The 14,329-nt window shown below is 36.2% G+C and overlaps 1 protein-coding gene across 9 annotated transcripts in view; it reads left to right on the forward strand.

Moving 5' to 3' along the window:
* Positions 1 to 12,357, forward strand: part of LOC111872316 (kinesin-like protein Klp98A) — a 53,572-nt gene extending 41,215 nt beyond the window's left edge. For 3 of the 9 annotated variants that reach the window (XM_023866054.2, XM_023866055.2, XM_023866056.2), the window contains 2 exons: positions 1,372 to 1,608; positions 3,622 to 6,902. In XM_023866054.2, the coding sequence (XP_023721822.1) occupies positions 1,372 to 1,608; positions 3,622 to 3,858 (474 nt within the window). In that variant the 3' untranslated portion in view covers positions 3,859 to 6,902. Of the gene's footprint in view, positions 1 to 1,371; positions 1,609 to 3,621; positions 6,903 to 11,783 lie in introns of those variants that run through there. The other 6 variants (XR_002844208.2, XR_004513895.1, XR_002844207.2 and 3 more) reach the window with 6 other exon arrangements.
* Positions 12,358 to 14,329: the final 1,972 nt, after the last annotated feature.

Below are 14,329 nucleotides of genomic sequence, written 5' to 3' on the forward strand. Positions count from 1 at the left end.
ATGTAGCAACATGACAGCAGTAAATTGTATTATTAAAAATTAGTTATTAATTTGAATTATCAGAAAAAGTTTCACTGTTTCTGTCTAGGATTTATTTGAAACTTTTTCATTCTTGACCCTTGCACTGTAGTAAGAAAGGTAGTTAATTGTACAGCTAAACTGTTTGGTGGCCAAGCTAGGACTCTGTCTTTCCTCTGTGTGCAATCATTATGTTAGTTGTGACAGTTTTTTCCTCAGTCAGCTCCATCTACATTGAAGGTTACTGGCCCTTTTGCAAGGTCATTCTCATTTGTTTCTCAGCATTAATTACACCTCCATAAAGTATAGAGCTTATAGCCTTCATATTCCAAGTGTATTTTATGGAGTAGGACTTCATGTAGACAATAAGATGTGGATTTTCTGTCCCGCAGTATACGTTATCTTGTTTGTTCACATTTCCATTAAAATAAAATAAAATCTTATCTAAAAAAATGTGAACACTGTATAAAGTTTGCTATTGTGAACTGATTTAACAGTTGTGTCAGTATTAGCAGGTTTCATATACAGAAAAAAACGACCTGTTCCTATTTTATTGATAACACAGAAAATCCACGTTGCATAGCTTACATGGACTTTGTTCCTAATGTAAAAGATGGTATTTGGTGTACTCTGATTACATGGAGAATTATGAACCCTGATCTTTATGCAAGTACAATTAATTGGTAGACATAACCTTCACTTTGTGGTGTTGCTCCAGTGTCGCCAACATCACAGCTGACAGGTTGGAAAGGTGGAAGGTATTGCAGTGGTGGTTTATAATGGAAAGGCAACCACAGTTGTCAAGTAGTCTTTCTGTATAACCAGCATTACAGAGTAAGATGAAAAAGGTACAGGAAGTAGGAAATCTAAGTTATAACTTTGTATTTGCATTTCTTTTCGGGGTGATGATGATGCATTGTGATGGTCTGGTCACTAACTGTTTCAGCATCATGAGTCTCATGGCTTCATATCTGGGAGATGATTTATTCAGATTTCGATCAGTACTCAGTCCTGACTTAGATTTCCTGTACTTTATCATGATCTCTCCAAGTATATTACCTTAAAATAGTCCAAGACAACTTTTATCATCTCCGTTTATCATTCATATTCATACTATACCGTAAACAGTGTTTCATTAAAGAAACCGGGTGATGGGTTAGGTAGCCATTGTTTCAGAACTTTTAATTTCTCCATTGAGCCCATAATAGCATGTGTCATTACCAAAAATGAAAATAAAAGTCTCAATAGATCAAATTGAGAACCCCAAAATTTGGATTAAATTACAATTTTGCTCATCCAAGTTTAATAGCGTGCTTACATCCCAGTATGCACATAGCATGCCACTCGTTACAGAGCCGAGACATGGAGAATTCACCTGGACTGAACCTGAGCTTTCCATCACCATCAAACAGCAACTTGGTAGTACACTGGGTGCAGATCCCAAGTTACGTGCTGCGTGGGGCTGGTCCATCCACCCATTATGAGTATGAGGTTCGTGTAAATATGGGTGGAGAGTGCTGGTCTCTTTTACGTCGCTACAAGCGCTTTCGAGAGTTGCACATGAATATGAAGGAAAAGTATGGCTCACAGGTGAGTGCCTATCCAGGATTACTTATCCTGCATATACAGCTTTTACAGTTTCAGGCATTTTGCAGTTTCATTATAAGATACCAGCAGTCAGATGAAACTAATCGTGTGTACTCTATTACCAAATGCATGAAAGCTGTTCAGTCAGTGTGGTTTTGTGGTTTATTTTATGATACTATGATTAAAAGGTAAAGCCAACTCTGTGTTCAATTAATTAAGCACTGTGCCATTAAGATATGTAGTAAAGTGCAGCTGTAGCTCAACTATTCTTGACCTTGGCAGTAGATGGAGGTGGGTGGTTAGGTTTGTGCCCCTGCTGCTTTATCCCTGGGAAAATCGCCCCCAGTGCCCATTGGATAGGAGGCTGGCTGGGTGGTCCTCATATGTGGTCTGGATGTTGTGGAGAAGAGAAAAATCTTTCCTCTGCTGGAATTCGAACCCCAGTCTCCCAGTCCATAGCCCATCGCTGTACTGACTTAGCTATTCTGACTCCTGTGCTATGAGTGTCTCAGACTATATAGTATTGAATGCTAGGAAGACTAATGAATAATGAATTTTAGAGGATTTGTATGTGAGCAGTAATAAAGGTACTGTCCTGACATTTACCTTGAATCAGTGGTGAATGAAGTGATCTTGGTGCTTAAACCTTCTGAGGAAAATCCTCCTAGTATTTACAGTAACTTTCATAAAAAATGACTATTCAGGACACAGTTCATTTTTCGATTCTTGTTCATACTGAGGATAAAATTGTTGTTTCCAAATTTTGACTCTAAATTTGGGAATTTGCTCTTTACACATGTGCAGCTGCAAGAGTCACAGCAATTGTAGCTCCTTCCCTGAGTATTTATTTTATGTAATATTAATTGTTATTCAAATTTTGCAACAATTTATGACAGCCTGTAATGTTTTGCACATCAATTTGACTGTCTTTCAGCTCTAGTCTGGATGAACATATGGTGTTTTTTTAATCTTTACTGAAATTTGTCACTCAAGACAGACTACATAAACTTTGCATATATATCAATAAATAATGAGCAGGCTAGAAACTGTTCATTTGATATGTTCTTGAGGTAATCATTAGTAACTGAAATGGATTTCATGACTAAATGTAAATGAAATGCCCCAATTTGTGTTAATACTATATACTTTTGAATTCTTGTCTACTTGGTTGTGACAGCATGTAGTATTGTAGGTATATACCTCTATTTCGGAGGAACATGATGCCTCCTTCCTCAGGATCAGGTAGAGTGCAGTGAGGATGCAGATACCTTATACAGACAAATTACTAGTAACTTGGCCATTCAGAGCTGCAGAAGAAGAAGAGGAAATGGAGCCCAATGCCAAACAGAAACTGTGCGAACAGACAGGACATTCTGGGAAGAACTAATTGCCTGCTTTCCTTTCACTACATATTGTTTATTTTATAAGACATAAACTGCATAGAAAACACTGCATCCAGCAGTTCTTCTATTGTAATATGTGTACTAGCTGCCATGGGAACATGTTTATCCAGCAGTTGCATAGTGGTAACCTGGGAATGTGTTTATTGAGCTGTTACCCTGCAACGAAAGGGGACACAGACAGTAAGATGATCTCATAAGCTTGCTTTTATTCTTTTAAATAAGGAAAGTAGGCTAAAAATGGCCTTTATAAGTGACCTGCAAACTTATAAGAGGGGCGTGGATTTATGGGCCTGGTCCAGGCCAATAGGAACAGTAAGCAGGAAATTCAAGAAAAAGGACCAAGGCATTTCCTGTTCACCATTTTTATTGGCCTGGACTGGTCTCACAGTTACATGTTCCTCCTATGACAGTTATTTACAGCCTTCCTATGTAATCTGATAAGATCTCACCACACTCACTTCAGCCCTGAAAATGGAGGCAGAATATTCCCCTGAAACAATACTATTCACATATAGTACTGCATAATGTTCAAACTCAGGAGACCACAGTCTGAACACTCACCTGATGACTTATACCATGCAGTTTGTTAAACTTGTTGCTGTTCTTATTATAGGTGGAGGCTCTTGCATTCCCTCCTAGGCGTTTCTTTGCAAAAAATTCAGAATCACTTACTCGGCAACGAAGAAAACAGTTAGAAGATTATATAAGGTGCCTGCTAGATGTGTGTTCTAACATGGAGAGCTGTCCCCTCTATTCATGTCGAGAAAACCCCACGAAGCTGGCCCTACTCGAGTTCTCTGCGTTCTTCCGTAAAGGAGTGTTTGAAAGTAGCAAATATGGCACTAGCTAGACACCAGAAGGAAGATGTAAAACATCTTATAAGCAAAGACAAAGACATCTGTATAGAGTAAGTATCATTGTCATTGAAAGTGGTTGTGGTAAGCCATTTTAGTTTGCTTTAATGCTCAAAAGTATGTTGCATTTTGTAGAGATATGGACATACAGTTGTGTAAATTGTTAAGAACTGGATGCATTGGCCCAACTTCATATGAAATCTTGTTATAAAACGGCAAGTAATCAAATTATTATTGTGAAGCCCACATCTTGACTCATTCCATCAGCTAGGTGAGAGTGGTTCATGGCCTTTCTTATACCAGAATTTTGCTCACAAGAATAATATATTACAACATTCTTATAGAGCTGTTAATTAAGGCATGTCTGCTGTAACGAAACATTTTATTGAAATGGAACATGGTGCTAAAGTCACTTGAAATGCATGTCATATATTATATTGCCCAAGTATAATGGTGAGCTATGTTACTTGTGATAGACGGAGCCAGTTACTGGAGTAGAATGCGTCTGTATAGTGACAGAAGGATAACATCACATATTTCACCCAGACTATATGTATTCTAACTGAAAATATGTTAAAATATTTACTGTACTTATTGATTTTCCATATTTTATCATATAATTCACATACTGAATTTTTTCCAAATTTACATACCCAAATCTTGGGTATGTATGATTTATGCAAGGATGTATAAAAGTAATCATTGGAAAATAACCAGAAAAGTGAAATATTTTCTCTAAAAATCTGATAGGTTCTATACAATGTTCAGTTTTAACAAACATCATCTTATATTTTATATTTAACTCTTCATATACTCATACTCTGCAGTGATATTGTGGTCTTCTAGTTTGGTACATTCCTACTAAAAAGATTAATACCCACTTACCAGACTACGCCTTGTCATAATGCAAAAGACCACAGTATGAAACTGCAGTGCCTTAAGAATCTTATGTCTTGTATTTATTCATTCGGTCTTTATGTCACATTTATTTAATGTGATCCACAAATTACTGCAGCATTTGTTTGGCTGTATAGTTATGTTGCAAATCACGTGATGATTAGTAATGATTCTTGCCAGTCTGTTTCAAATATTGTTTGCTGCTTGTTCTACTTATCCACCCATCTGTGAATTTGAAATCTGATGCTGTACCTTTATGTTGAAACTATCTTCATATTTTATTACAGTCTTTATTTTGTAAGAATTAAGAATGAGAATTAATTTAACAAAAAGTCATGAATTATGTGATAAAATATGGTATTTTATTTTCCCAGGTTTTTCTTTGGAATATTAATTGGCTTGTTAAATATACTTTAATGAACATAAATTTATGTTCTGTAATGCATGAAACTTGGAGATTTTGCATTCAATAAAACATGTATAATGAAAACGATGCCAGGAGAAAAATATAAGAAATACAGAATTTGCTTACCAGTTCATGATTATAGAGCAGTTGTCATACTCTTAACATTGAATTGAAGTACATTATTTCAATAGGAGAAACTTGGGAAAAAAGTTTCGTGTTGTGATCAGGTATGAAGAGGGAGCGCTGTGCAACTGTACACCTTGTGAACAGGCTGTGACCTTTCTCAGCAGTTGTTATTTTTCCCATTACAGTTGCTGTTATTTCCATGGCATCAGCTTCCTCTGTAGCTCTTTTGATTTAATCACAGACATTGAGGTAATAGTTTCAAACAAGATAATATTAAGTATTTAATGCATAATGGTGTGTCCACTATGCCACGCTGTTGGCATTAGGCAAGAACAGTATTAACTGTTCCCATTTGTACTGATAATGTTTTGTGATGTTATGTGGTCTTATAAGAAATGTATGTGACTGTGGAAAACTTGCAAATTATGACAATTTGTGACCATTTGGGAAGAGTTATTGTAGTGTTATTTATTCTGTGCCCATAATGACGTTCACATTGCTTTTCAAAATGAAATAAATCCACACAATAAATGCACATAATTCAGTTTACACACACACACACACACACACACACAAAAAAAAGGAAAAAAAAAAGCAGACTCATTCATCTATGCTACAGAATTATCTGCTTGGATTTAGCTCAGGTAAATTAGTTTATTATTAATTGTATGCATCTGTTCAGTTGTTTGCAGCTAGAAGGAACGTCTATGGCTGCTGAAACTCTGACAGGACAAGTGCCTGTACATTATCTGTTTCAGACACTGAACACACAGTTATGCAGGTCAGCATGTTGAAGAGGAAGAAGAGGGAATGTGAAAAGTAAAGGAAGAGGCATTGGAAATAATAATAAAAAAGAATAACATGTAGATTGAGAAAGAAATGGGTGATAATGAAGAAGAAAAGAAGGCTTCTTTCTCACTCCTTGGGTCTGAAAGGGTTCACAGTTCCTTTATTGGTCATAGTGCTATTCAGGTATTAATGAATTTCTGCTGTAGTGCTGTGTATCGTAACATGTTCACTTAATATTGACAGTATGCAGTAAAAGTGACAGTATTATTGTGGCTGACTTCATATGCATATCTGCTGATGTGTAATACTGCTACTTTTTATCAGTAAAGCCTGACAAACAGTGATTTACATATTTTCATCCCCAACATTTCTCTAGTCCACAGGGACTCTCAAGCAGTAGTTACTGAAAATTCTGTATACCATTAATACTCCACTGACATCAGAGTGTTAAATTTTCAGTGAGCCCAATAACTTGCCAGAATATAAGTGTTAGATTTAAATTATAGTTTGTAATTTTGTGTTAATGCCCAGTTTTTGGTATCTATCCTGTCAGAGTGAGTGTTCCCAGGGTTGTTTTCATTAAAGACAGTTAAGAGGTATCCCATTCAGTAATTAAAAAAAGAGTTTCATAGTTCAAGTAATGCATATATTACAAAAGACTGCTTTCAGGAATATTTGTATGCAATTGGATCTCATTTCAAATATTTTAAAAAATGTAACAAAGAACACTTCAAGATTTAACAATGGTTTTTTAATTTTCTTCTTGATATGACTAATGGGAGAGGAGCCGGGATAGCGTAGTCGGTATAGCGACTGGCTATGGGCTGGACAACGGAGGGGTTGGAGTTCAAGCCCCGGTAGGGTCACGAATTTCCTCTTCTCCACATTTTCCAGACTCGCTCTGGGGCTCACTTAGCCTCCTATCCAATGGGCACCAGGGGCTCTTTCCCCAGGGGTAAAGTGACAGGGGCTTGAAACTGACACTCACCTCCAACTAGTGCCAAGGTCAAGAAAATACGCCCCCATATGCCTTCATAACAGAGTGCTTAATTAAGGGACAGCTTTACCTTTTCTATCACTAATGTGAACTTGGTGGTTGTATGGTCTAAGTCACATACAGCCTTATGCCAAATGAGTACTAGACAGTTGGGTTTGAATCCTGCCCACAGCATGAGATTTCATGTTTCTTGCATTGCCATAATATCCCACACTTTGAAGTTCTGCCATGTGTTATCTTCTCATGCATGGCACTTGCATCTGGAGTTCTTGGAGTCGATTCCTGTGCTTGAGTGAATGTAGGATATTCAGGAAGAAATACTCTGAGGAAGTATGGCAGGTATTTGTTTTATAGCAGCCAGTTTTATCAGAATATTTCAGATCTGTTTTATCAATTAAGCAGTGTGCCCAGTTAATGAACAATGACTCAGAAACTGATGATGTACTGTAAAAACATTTGTGTAAGCACTTTATGCTCTTAATTTGATCTGAATTACATGCTAGTCATTGTTCATGCCGTTACAAACTCGGTTTATTTTCAAGAGTACCATTTTCTGGGTTGTAATTCTGTGTAGGTCAGAGAGATCCTGACCTTTAGGACGAACACATCCCCTTCATTAACAGGATCAGAGAATAGGCTAAATAGGCAGTGCGTTAAGCTGACTGGCCAACTGGTGGCCTGCTTCTGCTGGTTTCTTGTTCGGCTTGCTTTTCAGCTCAGAAGATTGGGGTTATATGTTCGTCCTGAACATCATATTCCCTCCAAACTGCATGGTGTTACAACCCAGAATACCATACTCTTCATTGCCGCTACCATAAGAACCTCAAATCCTGCACCAGTTTATTTTGTTGGTAATGAAGTGCCTCTTGGGGTTGATCCCTTGTGTTAATGTTTGCTCCAGTGTTATATCAGCATATGTTTGGATGTGCTGAAACTGCTGTTCATTTCTTCTTTTGCAGTGAAACCTCAGTGTATTTCCTCATGCCCTATATAACTTTATGGTTCTCTATAAAAATGGAAATAAATATTGGTGTTATGTCCTTGTAGTGACTGTTGCCTTTTGATTTGATTTATTATTATCTCAAGCAATCCGTACAGGCAAGACACTCACCACAGATATAGTTTTAATTTGATCTTCCACCTTGTTTACATATTTTAATAGTAAATTTTAATGAGTCTTCCTCTTTAAACTATTATTTTAGATTCTCCTTCAAAACATTTTAAACTTTTTGCTGCTTGATATTAAAATAGATTGTTCTAATTGCTTTTTGTTCGAAAATTGTAACTTTTTCTAGGTAAATTCGTGCTTTTGTGTAATGTCATGTTAGTAATAAGTAATGGTGTTTGAAAAAATAAAATACCCAAACTATTTTATATTTCAGATAGTTATCATCATCAAATAATACTAATAATACTAATCAAATAATACTACTTGTTGAGACTCATTGTGGACTCCATTGTCCAATAGTCAAAATGGCCTCATATAATTCTTTGAATACTTGTTCCACAAGGTCTGGCAGATTTGCCTCTTCATCATTATGGTCTATCCATTGGTTTTATAGTCTAACATGCTAGCTTAAAACTAATTCAGTTTTTAATTCTTCCAAAACATTTGTCTTGTTTTAGTATTTCCATATGTTTTCTGTTAGTATTTTAGGGGTTGATCAATTTACTGAACTATAATTGATACATTTTGACACTTTCACAGTCTTTATGACCTACTGCATCACCCATAATCACTTGACGTTAAACTTAATGTACCTCAGACTTTTTACATTAAACATTCTTAAATTTGTGTGAGGTTGGAGGTTCTTGTGACGGTGAGTATGAAGATGTGGCACCATGAAGTCTGGTGGAAATTTCATTATTTTGGAGGAATGATCCCAAAGATGGAGACAGGATTTTTTTTTGAAATGTCAATGAACTTCTGTCAAACTACGCAGCATCACACCCCAGAAGATGATACTCTTCATTCTTAAATTGGATTGTTTTTATACATGATGATGTCTCCAAGGGACAAATTGATGCCATGTGACAATGATAGAAGACAGTACTTATAAATTGTAATTTCAGTATGTGGAATGTAAGATGTGCTTTGCATTAGTAGAACAGGGCCTCTAGGATTAGTGGTTACATGAGTTTCACGAGAAAGTGCAATATTTATTGATTCTAGGCATTACAGAAACGCTTTATAGAGGTTTCTCTCTGCCCTGTGAATAATCAATGTCAGACTGTATGTAATGTTGACTGGAAGTTCTGCTGTTAATACTTAGTTCCATACTATGGAGATTTTTGCACGGTAGGCTAGGCACTAATTCAAAATTATTTAGTTACATAGTTAGCAGTTATTATTCTGTAAAGATGTGCTCTGAAGGCTTATGTTTAATGTGTCAAAACTAAATAGATGTATCTTAGTCTAAACACTTGGAATAATTCCTACCCATCTCATTGTATTGTACTGCTCCTTTGTTATATCATAGGGCCAGAGATGGAACCACTGTCTTCATACAAAATAAAAATGAAAACATTGTCAGTCAAAATACCTGAGACAATTTGAGGACAAGTTATTCTTGGTACTGGTATTGACTTGTTCAAAGCACTATTTGCTCCATTATACACCCTTGATTTTGTTATGATCCTTCTGAAGTTATCCTTGATTATATGTATAAGTGAATAGGTTAAGTGCTTCATTATATAATGCCCTGTGAGGGTGGATGGTTTTATGACACAGCATTCACCACTTATAGGCACTCTTTTTAGTGTCTAATGTTTCTCTGCTGTATTTCTGATGCCCTCCAAAGAATAACATTGCCATGTGTATATGACAATGACAATATGTCTTTGAGAAATGCATGTATCAGGGGTTCACTATAGCTGGATTATATTCCTATTTCTGTATTTCACCTTATGCAACTTTTGAAGGTGCCCATGTGCGAACTATGTTCTAAAGTACTAGTCACTGTTAAGTAACAAGATACATGGTCAGTCTTGTTATTACAAAAAAGCGCAGCATAAAGACAGAGCACCATTTTGGAAAGCATGTATTTTCATAAGATAAAATATGTAATATGGCTGAGGTAGGCTAGACTCAACAAAGTAAACAACTACAGTGCCAGAAGATGAAAGATATTCTCTCTATCACTGTTCAGTATTTGAATATGTGACTAGGGGATGAATTCTCAGATAAGTGCTCTATCCCATGTCACTGATTAGAATATAATTATGTTTAAATTATTCATAGAATTTAAAACAAGAAAATGTACTTTGGGATAGAAAGCCCTGTTATATTATATGTATTGTGTATATTTTGTATTGCTGGTGGGAAATTATGCAACTCTTATGTTGTAAAGTTTATTTTAACTGAAACAACTGTGCAACAAAAAGAAAAGTCCAGATTCTCAGCAGAATGCTTGTACCATATAACTAAATAGGCCACAACTTCTTTAAAATTTAATGAACTGCCATAAAACAGGCTACATATTCATGTCCCAGAATTTTGCTATTTGGAAGTTTCACTGGATGTAAGTAGTCTGTGATTCTCTAGAGAAGACGGACAGGAAATGGTCAAAGTAATTTAACACTTTCAGAACAAATCCTGACTATACTTTGTTTCTAGTTTTATTTGCTTCACGCTGATATTGAAAGATTCCTTCCTGCTCAAAGAATGTCCTGTAAGTTTAAGATGTAATACAGAGAGAAGTCTGGAGGGTATGTCAACACTTGAACAAGGTGGAGGTCGAAGGGTTAGGTCTGTGTTTCATATCTGTTATAAGAACTGTATTTCAGAGTTTGTAGAATGTGTGCATATTTTTTTATGAGCATTGCTAATTTAGGTGCTGTTATTTTCAGGGTTAAGATAACAAAGTTCTTTCATATCTAATTTTGAAGATGAATATGTTACTTCATTTTTATAATTTTCACAATTGTCACAGAAATAATATGTGCCTTTTGGTACAAGTATAATATTGATTCTGGGATTCTGATACAGAAAAAAATGTCAGTACTTCAAAATATTGTAAATGAGGATTGTAGCTCTGTGGTCATACAAACCATGACACCAAGTATAAGAGTGAATTCAACTCATTCATTGTTATAAGAAATTAGAGTGCACTTTGAGGAGTTATCAACTTCATTGTTTATAGAACATTAGAAACAAGTACCGGTATTAGGCATGTGCCTTAGGGTTTGCTGCTACATAATTAAACTGTGTTAAAGTTGGGCCATTGTGCTGTTAATTGTATATGCACAACTTTTTATTTCTTGCAGAAAATGCTAACTTAAATCTGAATTGGTCTTCCTAGTAAGATGTTCCAGCCTTTCAACATACATTTTGTTGCAGTTTGTCTCATCTTACAGTTTGTTGTGGTTGTTACACTGTGATCATTTAAAATATACTTAAATAGTGGCTTTGCCTTGTTATATCAGTTGCAGAATAAAATTTCAAATTCAGCATGGTAGTATTACTAAACAGTTTATCTTATACCATTTCCCTGTCTTTGAACAGAAATATTTCCTCTGCATGATAAATGAATGTTCACTTTTTAAATAAGTACCATAGCATGTGAGAACCAAGATAGGTTAGTCATTATGAAGCCTAAGCCATAAGCTGGATGACAGAAAAATCAGGACTCAGTTCCCAGCATGGACAAAGTTTTCTCTTCTTGTGGCCTGTAGGGTTCTCACTACATCTCTTTCTTGCATTGCAGGATGATAGTTTCAGGACCAATGGAAGCCTAAATGCTGCCCCAGGAGATGGGAGATCCTGTATCCCTGTCAATTAAAAGCAGATCAACTTTCTCTAGTCACAGTAACACAAAATGTTCAGATATTGCGACTGAATGTGTCAATGGTGTTTTAATTCTGAAAGCAGTTTCATTGACATTGTTGCATAAAACGTGTAGATTACTGGTAATTAAATGGTTACAATGTGAATAAAAAGTCACCATCAATTAATTTTAATTTAAAGGAGGGTAAATTGAGTCACCTGTAAAATTGTGCTGTGTTCAAGCGGTTACTTGGTTCACCTGTGCTCTTGACTGCTTTACTAATTCATCATTCATTTGATGCTGTATGTTCATAGCAAAATCAACGATTTTGATGTGTATTTCAAAGGTGCTTGATTCGAATTTCAGTGTGAAGTCATGTCTGAATGATTTTTTGTCATGTTTTTCCTTAGTTTCCTCAGCGTGGCTCTGTTTCTATGTGCTTGACACTGATATCTTGCTTTGCTTATTCAATCCCAAAGATGGAGGTGACATGTTCCTCCAAAGTATCTCTTTACTTTAACCAACTACACAGTGTTATGTCCTGGAAGATATAACTCTTCTGTGAGATCCTCATATCCTACATAAGAATCAGTTAGTCAGTGTAGATGATAGAGATCTTTCAGTGGGGTTTAATTAAAACTGTCTTACATATCAGGTCTTGGGAGTGGTGAAATTAGGCACTGTCTTTTATTAATAGATAGGACCATTGTGAACTGCAGTTCTGCATGGCATGGAATTAACATGCTACCAGCATTATACGAACACGGCGTGGGTTTGAGTTTCCTAATCATGCAATCTACTACAAATTGTAATAGGTCAAGCCATGCGATGTAATTAAATTTTATGGTGTTCACCTGAAATATGTTTGCTTTCTCTCGTTTGAAGTTTTTATCAGCTTTTGTAAATTGTATTTAAACAGTTTTATGCAGTTGATTACATTTGGAATCTTACTGACTTCTGTATCCACTCCTCTGCAATTAATCGAAATGAAGGCTCACAGCATAAGTCGGGGTTAATAGCGTCGGTGGTAGACAGTAAGGTGATTATGTGTAATAAGAGCTAACTAGAAATATTGCTGGTGAAAAAGCATGGCACTGATTATCACAATTGCAGTGTAGTAAACATGATTACATTTATACATTGGATGAATATTTTAGCCACATGACCAAAATATTCTGTTACTGTTGATGGAAACTTTTATCCTAAATTTTTAATTTAAATGATAATTTTGAGTGTATTGTGCTAGAGAGTAAAATAAAGAAGAAATAATAATAGTAATAATAATAATAATAATATAGCCAAGGTTTAAAATGGCTGTCCTTCAAATAATACCAGGTTTAATGGATATTTTCTAGGTATATTCCCTACAAGCAGGCCACGAACCGGGGTCTGGGGTGAGGGGCATTTAGACATCTTTGCCCTTACATAGTATATCACGTGGACAGAGCTGAAGCTGACAACATTGTTGAACCTTACTTCATATTGCTTCAAATTCTCCGCCATCGGGGACAGTCGACATTTCTACATTATGAATCATTTGCGTTGGTAAGTATATCATTGCCGTGGCCAGTCCTGACGGACCCATAATTCGCTTCGTCCTTCTCATTAGCTTTTCATACATTCACGTACAGACTCTACTGCATTGTAATTATACATCTGGATAAGGCATCTGTGACTTTGGCTTTGGTTATATCATTTGTTAGGTGACGTCGGATTTAAGTCCGGGCCTTCCTCTCTGACATTGTCTGTTGCAGAGTTGAATTTATTTGTTATTTTTAAACAGAAGTTTTAAATATACCCCTCTGTCGATGGCTGTATAGGTTTACAAAGCTCATAGCATACCACGAATCTTCAGAAAATTTGGAATTCACATAGTTCGGTGTACAGGACTGAAATGAAGATGTGTCCTGCGCTGTAAACATCTGTTGAGGTGATTCCATTATGAGAATGAAGTCTGAATTTGCCATTTAGACGTACATTTATATGTCTTTCGTTGTTAGCAAAACCAGCGCCTCGTTTCAAAAAAAAAACATGTTTGCTGATACTTTCATTCACCGTTTAGCCTCAGTATACACACACCAGCACATGTACAACTTTTGATATTTGACACCCTTGCGGGTATTCATGATGGCTGACAAAAGCACTGCTCAAGATACGGAGAAGTAACATCACCGCAATGAGTTTATAGTCTGTTGTGACTTCTGGCACGAAGCAAACTTTGACTTGCATTTTTTTAATAATACTTCTCATTTCGTTGGATTTGAGGTTCGCACAGCGGTGCCTATGAAGAATATGGTATTCTGGGCTGTAACACCTTGTAGTTCGGAGAAAACTGGTCCAGAAGAACATGCTCCTTCCTTCATGGTCGAAGAGTAAGCCAAGCAAGAAACCAATAGAAGCAGTCGAAAAGCGAAGCTCCATCTGTCTCCGATGACGCGATACATGTACTTGGCTGTGTTTTCCGGCTACTTTTAGTGTTTTTTGCT

The sequence above is a fragment of the Cryptotermes secundus genome, unplaced genomic scaffold (genome assembly GCF_002891405.2).
Source record: "Cryptotermes secundus unplaced genomic scaffold, Csec_1.0 scaffold55, whole genome shotgun sequence".
Taxonomy (NCBI): Eukaryota; Metazoa; Arthropoda; class Insecta; order Blattodea; family Kalotermitidae; genus Cryptotermes; species Cryptotermes secundus.